At 41.5% G+C, this 7,624-nt stretch overlaps 1 protein-coding gene across 5 annotated transcripts in view; it reads right to left on the bottom strand.

Annotated features, from left to right (window-relative positions):
• Positions 1-1,908: 1,908 nt before the first annotated feature.
• The window catches only part of GABRA2 (gamma-aminobutyric acid type A receptor subunit alpha2), a 139,318-nt gene continuing 133,602 nt past the window's right edge, over positions 1,909-7,624 (bottom strand). For all 5 annotated transcript variants that reach the window (XM_085848880.1, XM_085848879.1, XM_085848881.1 and 2 more), the window contains one exon: positions 1,909-3,901. In XM_085848880.1, the coding sequence (XP_085705006.1) occupies positions 3,530-3,901 (372 nt within the window). In that variant the 3' untranslated portion in view covers positions 1,909-3,529. The remainder of the gene's footprint in view (positions 3,902-7,624) is intronic.

The raw sequence follows: 7,624 nt of genomic DNA, 5'->3' as shown, positions 1-7,624 counted from the left end.
CAGGGAAACATCCCCAATCACAAACATATATGGCATGGACTGAGTTAATTTTAAAAAAAGTAAAATTCTCATAAAACAGACAAAAAAGCAAACTTTGAGTTTCACCTGATGGTTACCATCTTGGATTTACCAATTATGCTCTAGTCAGATGATTATGGAAGTAAGCCCAAAATCAAAATTACTACAATATGAAATGCTTTCAAGTCAAATTTCATGTTTTCTTTGTTTTGGGGCAACAGAGAAGAGTTTTTGAGTGGGGAGGGGTGGGAAGGGCCTCCTCAGCCATAAAGGGTTAAAGTGAAGAAATTGGAGCCCTCATGGGCTCTGTCATGCCCAGATCCCATGGCACCCCATCTGATTATGTTCTTCATGCCTCAAAGAACAACTGTATCAAATTTGGTGCTTTATTCCACCCTGTCACGATTGTAAGAAGATTTTGCCCTAAGCCCCCTGCCTATTATCATTTCGACTTCTCACATAAAATCTCAAATACTGTCCTCTCTGATTTTCTGCTTGCTCAGGCAAAGGTTGCATTGTGAACAAAACAAGAAAAAGGAAATTAGATTGCCTAAGAGTTGATGATGGAGATGTTCTGCTCTTGTTTAGGTCATTTGTAAATCGAGTAAAGTTCGATTTTGCTTTTTTATTTAAAAATGGGAAAGCTATTTTTATTTTAAGTAAAATGGTGTTTTGACGATGTAATTTCCAAAGAATTAGATAAAAGTTAATTTCTTTGTGAAAGATTTTGAATGGAACATAATGTTTGCACTGCAGATCACTGGTTGTTTTTTAAATTTATTTATTTATGATTTACAGTGCACAATGTTCTGCAAAAGTATTCACTCCCCTCCAAATTTTTCACATTTTGATACCTCTTTATCTTATTTCATGATGCTTTCAAATCAAACTTAATATATTAAGTCTTCACAAACAACTCCAAAGTGATAAAGCTAAAAATTGCAGACAGAATGTGAATAAGTTCGATTCAGAGAGAAAAATCAGATGATTCTCAATTCCATAAGTATTCAAACCCTTTCCATAATGAACACTAAATCACTTCAGGAGCAAATTATTTGTTTGAAATATTCAAAATAAGTATAATATGTTTCACCTGTATGTAATCAGTGGTTTAAATTAAAAATTGAGCTTCTCCACTAATCTAAGGAGTTTTAAGGTGCAACTCACTTGGTCAACCAACAAGGTAAACATGAAGAACAAGGAGTTTTCCAAAGAAGTCAGACTTAAAGTGGTGGAGAAGAACCATTCAGGAGAGGGTTATAAGAAGATTCCAAAGTCCCTCATTATCCCCTTGAGTACGGTGAAATCCATCATTAAGAGGTGGAAGATATATCATCCCACTCAGACTCAACCCAGATCAGGTTGCCCATACAAACTCATCAGCCGGGTAAGCAGGAAACTGGTTTGAGACGTCACTGTGAATCCAGCAATGACTTGGAAAGATCTGAAAGGCTCTACGTCTGAGATGAGGATCAGTATTCATCAATCAACAATATCCCATTCCCTTTCAAAAGCTGGCCTCTATGGACGGGAAGCAAGAAAGAAGCCATTAGTGAAAAAGACTCATCTAAAAACTCATAGAGCTTGTGAAAAAGCATCTTAATAATACTGCAGACATGCGGAGAAAAGTTTTTTTGGTCAGATGAGACAAAACTTGGAACATTTTGGTCTAAATTCAAAACATTACGTCTGGCACAATCCTGCACTGCACATCACTGAGTCAGCACCATCCCGACTGTCAAGCATAGTGGTGGCAGCGTCATGTCCTGGGGCTGCTTTTTATTAACAGGGACTGGCAAGCTTGTCAGGATAGAAGGAACAATCATGTCCAATCTTGCCTTTTTCAAATAATGTTTTATTTTTCATCGAGACCAAAATTCAGCCATTGAGTTTTCTTTAATTATTTATTTCAAATCACAGAAGTAAGGAAAATGGAAGGGAAACACACAACTTCAAGAACATGAGCAATATGATTTTTGCCGGGTTACATGGCATGTACATCATTGTTTGCTAATTACACCATCGGTGATGTGTCCAGTTATTCGTGCAAATTGTGAGTTGTGGTTTAAGTTGTGATTTGTAGCTGTAACGTAACATACCACAGCATGTTATAAATGTCTGTTTAAAGCCAGTTAGCAAAGCAAGTTCATGTTTTGCTAAACATTCGAGTCGTGGAAGATGTGACTTTATAGTTGTAGATAAAGCCAATATTTGGAAACCCCAGCATTGTAGGGTAAGCGATTAGATGCACAAAATCACATAAAAGCAAACCGACCTCCTTGAAAAACAATTTTTTTTAATGTTTTACTTTCATGCATTTTAAATATCTCTTATGACAGGCCAACATCTCATCCTTAAAGTCCACTGGTGGAATATTTGCACACTACCTTTTTAACAGTTGGTAATACTCCCACATCGCTCAGCTGCACAGAGATACTGTTGTTGGCAAGGCTGAAATTTCTCCGCGTTAGGCATTGATGCATTTTAAATATTTATTTGCGTGCATGAACCATGTTTAACTGCCCCAGCAGTGCTATGAGTCATTAACTCATCGAAGTCCTGCTTGCTCTCTCTCTCTCTCTCTCTCTCTCTCTCTCTCTCTCTCTCTCTCTCTCTCTCTCTCTCTCTCTCTCTGTCCTCCCCCCTCCCATCACAGAAAGGACTGCCCAAGCCAGCCAGAAAAATGGCATTTTGCAGTGAACAACAAATGTGATTTTGAACAAATTCAAGTTGAATGTTATATATTTCAATATGACCAAATGTTCTCAAGAAGGTGTTAAGAGCTGAGGTCTGTTTACATTGCATTCCATATGAATGTTTGCGTTGCTTACAGAATTCGTTGACATGCAATACCACGAAAGGAAAAACTACTGAGCAGAATGTAGATAGATCAGGTACAAGATTTCTTTTAAAAAGAAAACAAACAAACTATTCTGACTGAAATATGAATGAGAAGTACTCTTTGACATTAGACTATGTTTGATCAAGTCCAGGACAGAGAATAGACTTCTAACACAAGTCAAAGAGGTGGTTTGTTATGAAATGGAGAGTCGAGGAGTCACAACAGCCATCGGTACTCGTGTGGTGCATATTGCTATTATCCGGTCATCTCTAAGATTCTAGTGGTCTTAGTCTGAGAGTCAGGTATAAGAGATAGTGGATCTTGCTGTGGAAGAAAGATCTTGCAAGCTTTTTAGACGCAAATGAGTGGAAGGATTAGATGATGTCAGATAGACTGCAATACTATTTACAACGAAAGAGACATCCAAAAATGTCAGGGAAAATATTGATCATTGGCTCACTGACTGCAATTCCACTGCCCATTTGAAAATCTCTATAAATACAACAAATTGTGTAATCTAGTTATTATCTCATCTGGAATGGATACGGAATTCTATTGTGAAGTTAGCTGCAGTTTACAGCACTTGTGGCGTCATCATCATCCTGCCTCATTTATCTTGGCAATGAAATTCTCCCATTGCCCTGGTTCCATATCCAGTAGTTGGATAGGTTATTGTTGAGTCATTGATCCGGTGGTGGGGATATCCCTGTTCAGATATGTGGCCCAGTAAACAAGGTTGAAGATTGCAAACAGAATCGGGAAGACAACACGTGACAGCTTATCGATGCGGCTGACACTGTTGTAGGTACGCCCTCGCTCTCCTGAAGGCCGCTCAGCTCGCCCGGTAACACCGGCGCCACCGGTGCCTCGGCGAGGAACTGCGATCACTCGTTCATGATTACAAGGTGTTGGTGGTGGTGGTGGTGGTGATGCATAATAAGGTGTCGCCTGCTGACCAAGGCCTGCTGCTCCCAACGCCCCTGCTGCGCCGATTCCCCCAGTGTAATTGTAGTTCCTCTTTTTCCCTGGTGGCACCTTCTTCTACAAAACGAGGTGAAAGAGAGTCAAGGCCAAGATAATATCCAACATCAGTTTATACACCACTCAAGGCCCCTACATGCTATCACAGTGCGATCTGCAAACACAGTTCTATCCGAGGTTATTGTAAATTCTAAGAACTGCTCTCACCTGCATGCCCAATTTGCATAATGCTGAAGAGGGAACTCTTTAATCTCAAAGCTTAATATTTTAGAAGATGGAATTCCATTTCGTCATTCAGGCACAAACATCACCTGGCTGTTTTTTGGTTTGTTTAGTTGCATAGAGGCGAAGGCTCATGGAGGTGCTAAAAGACAAAGGACAGCGGATTCACAGATTTACAAGTTATCAAGAGGAATGGTGAGACAAAAACATCACACATATGAGTGGATGAATGGTAGAAATGAAAAGGGTTGGGGGTGGGGGTACAAAAGGTCAATGACAATAAAATATATCAGGGATGGGTATGGGAGGAAGCATGAGGTGGTGATGGGCAACACGAGTAAAGAACTGGAGGGAGGGGAATGACATAAAACATACAGGAGTCCATTCCACAGATGAGATAACAGAGGAATGAAGGAATGGAAGTAAGCTTACAGCTTAGAATCTGGAAAGGTGTTGGATTCTGGAAGAACTAGTGCGACGTTGGGGGAGGGTGGAGGATGAGAGGGTAGGAAGAGGAAAGCCAGAAGTGAGGCGATAGAAAACGGAATCCACCAACCGACCTGAAGTGGTGATAAGCAGACCTTGGAACTCATACACTTGCTGGATATGACAATAACATGGAGAGTCTTGGCTCTCTACAGGGAGGCAAGATAGGAAGTCGCTGCACCAGGCCCAATGTGGGAACGAATGCTCTATGATACTTCAGATGACAGCCATGTACCCTGGAATGAGCTGAGGGTTCAGAATGGATGGCTCTGCGGAGAATAATGAGGCATCAGCTTTCCTTGGAATCCAGCCTCGCATTGTGAGGCCGAGGAGCCCCAGGGCCTGCACCTCTTTTAGGGGTTGACCAAAGAAAGAACCTGGTGGTCAAAAACCTATTTATTTAGAGGGACAACATGAGTGCATGGAATTTTCCTGCTTTGAGACGTCCTAATTTGCGAATGAATGACGTTTTCCAGATCTAAGTAGATGGATGTTGCAGGAGCCTGCCTGTCAAGGGTGTGATGTAACGAGGATTATCCAGGGAAGCAGTGAGATTATTGATATGGACCAAGAATAAGATTAGTCCAAAAACTTTGCCTTGAGGGAGAGCTCAAGACGATAGCATCAAGAGGAGCAGGTTGTTTCTGCTTCCAGAGAAATTCTGATAAAATTTCAAGGAAGGGGGCGGGAGCCCTGAAATACCATAAGTTGGGTGCAAGATGCTCGAAGGTTTAAGAGATGGCCTTGGTCTTCAATTTCAGGATTTAGTACATTTCAAAACTTCGATACTGTCTGCTGTAAATGTCAATAGTAGAATAGAAGTGGTGGAAGCCAAACATGTAAATGGAGTTGGGATTTGGAGAAGAGATAATGCCTGAGATTAACAGCAATGATACATTGCATCACGTTGCTTATGATGGGAAAAATCGATGACCGGTCTGCAGTTGAGTGGATCATATTGAAAATCCTTTTATGAATAGAGTGACGATTCTAACTTTCCACGACGCAAGCCGCAGACCATCTGACAAAGAGTGAGGAAAAAGGGTGGGGCCGAAGCACAGTTCTTGAGAATGACAGTGTCCATTTACAGATGAGGTGTTAAGATTAACGAGGAACTTTTAATCCTGGTAAGAGACTAGTCCCCTTGCTGGAGAGAGCAATTTGTGAATGGGTGGGGGGGGGGATGGTGGTGGGAGTAGAGAGTGGGTATGGGGAGCTTCGGATTTGTGAACCTTCCCCGTTCCAGGAAAGACTGAGTTACCGGTAAGAATCACAATTTTATTTTTTATGAGCGACCATTGTTTAGTGTATTGCGTTCTGTGAATTAATGCTTGGGTCCGTATGAATCGACTATGGGAACAAATTGTTTATTATACAGGACCTTGAAATGTTTGTTGAGGCTCGATGATAATAATTGGAAATGTAGATTCGAACAAAAAGATGGCAAGTGGTTTATATTGAGATTAGATTTTGTAACTTGTGAAAAGGTTTTGCGTTCTAGAAATTTCTGGCTCCTTCCGGATGTGGAGCCATTTTGCAGCAACGAGCGGTTTCCAGTCGCCGTCTATATGGAGAACCGCCTCGTATTCACAAGATAAAGGGGAAAGCTATCGGGAATGTTCGGCGGTTGAGTACGATATATAAAATTAGAGAGTGGAGAGAAGAGCCAGTCGCCATTTGCTTTGTGCAGTGCAGTGTCGGTTTGTTGCTTTGTGTTTTTATCATTTCAATACACTACGCACTACTACTAGTTCGACATAGATTCATCAAGAACCTTGGTTTTTGTGACTTTGATGTATTCTGTGTTTTTTTGCAGAGCAGTTTCCAACATGCATGTGTCCATCCCTTTGGGGTAATGGGACAGAATTCAGTGTACAAGAGACGGACCTGGCAAACAACTCCCAGTCTACGGAGGATAATTAGAGACTTGATGGCAGGTGAGCTTGATGTGCTCTAATTTGTTAAAGGACTGATGCACACCAGTTGTGGGATGTGTTGGGACTTTAGGTTACTATCATTTCGGTTTGCCCTCTAAGTGGACAATGCAAGTTGCTTTTTTTTTTTCGGTGTACCACGGTCGTCATGTTATATCAGACAATTGAAGATATGGCAGAATGAACTCGAAAAGGAGAGAAAGTCTGTTCGGGAAGAAATCTCAGTAACTGCTGATGTCAGGATCCAGTGAGATAATGAATTCGTCTGCAAGTTTGGTCCGGTCTGAAACAAACCATCTGCCTTGTTGAACTGTGACACCGGTACGTTGTTGACTCTCCGAAGGCTGCCAACACAAAGACTTTCACAAGGATGTGATCAGAAGAGCTAAGAGGAGTGGAGGAGCAGGAGAGGATTGAGGGGAAGTTTGGCGTAACAGCCAAAATTACTTGGAAAAGTACCTGACAGAAAAGGGCTGTGCCTCTGCATGCCGAAAGATTTGGAGAACTTTCTCAGCTCACCGAACGGGCACCTCCTTGTACTACAAACTCTCGACGATGTGGGTCACTGCAAGGCTCAAGAGGAGGGACGTGTGCTACACAAACCCTCCCCCGACGGATCGCTACCAGTGAACGAACTGTGTATCTGGATTATGTTATTCTGAACACCGATTGGAAGGACATACTGTATCTGAGGCTTCTGAATGTATCCGGTAAGTTTTTAAAACTATATTTACTTTTAATCATGTTGGGATGGGGTTGGGGGAGCTACAGGAGCTGTGAAGGCTGTTATAAATATATTGCTTGTTTTTGCATGCGCAAAGGGCCTCATTCAGCATTCGTACCTCATTTTGGAAGTCACATATTGCCTGTGGGGTTTAAAGAGGATTTTTGGGTTTACAGTATTGGAGAATACCGATTATGGAGGGTAGAAAATTAAGAAAGTAACGACTATACTGGAGTATGGGACCTATACGACTAAAACCCGAACAAGTGAAGGAAAACCCACAGGATACTTGGGGACATGAATTAACCAACAATGTTCAACAAGGTAAAAACAAAGTTACAACAGAACAATTCAAAGTATACCAGCCGGCAGACTTCACATTGGAAGAACCAAGCAGGAATGATGTGCGCATCTGAG

Source organism: Eptatretus burgeri, chromosome 12 (genome assembly GCF_056783735.1).
Source record: "Eptatretus burgeri isolate ZD-2024b chromosome 12, Ebu_testis_v1, whole genome shotgun sequence".
NCBI classification, from domain to species: Eukaryota; Metazoa; Chordata; class Myxini; order Myxiniformes; family Myxinidae; genus Eptatretus; species Eptatretus burgeri.
This window is presented reverse-complemented; position numbering and strand designations above follow the sequence as displayed.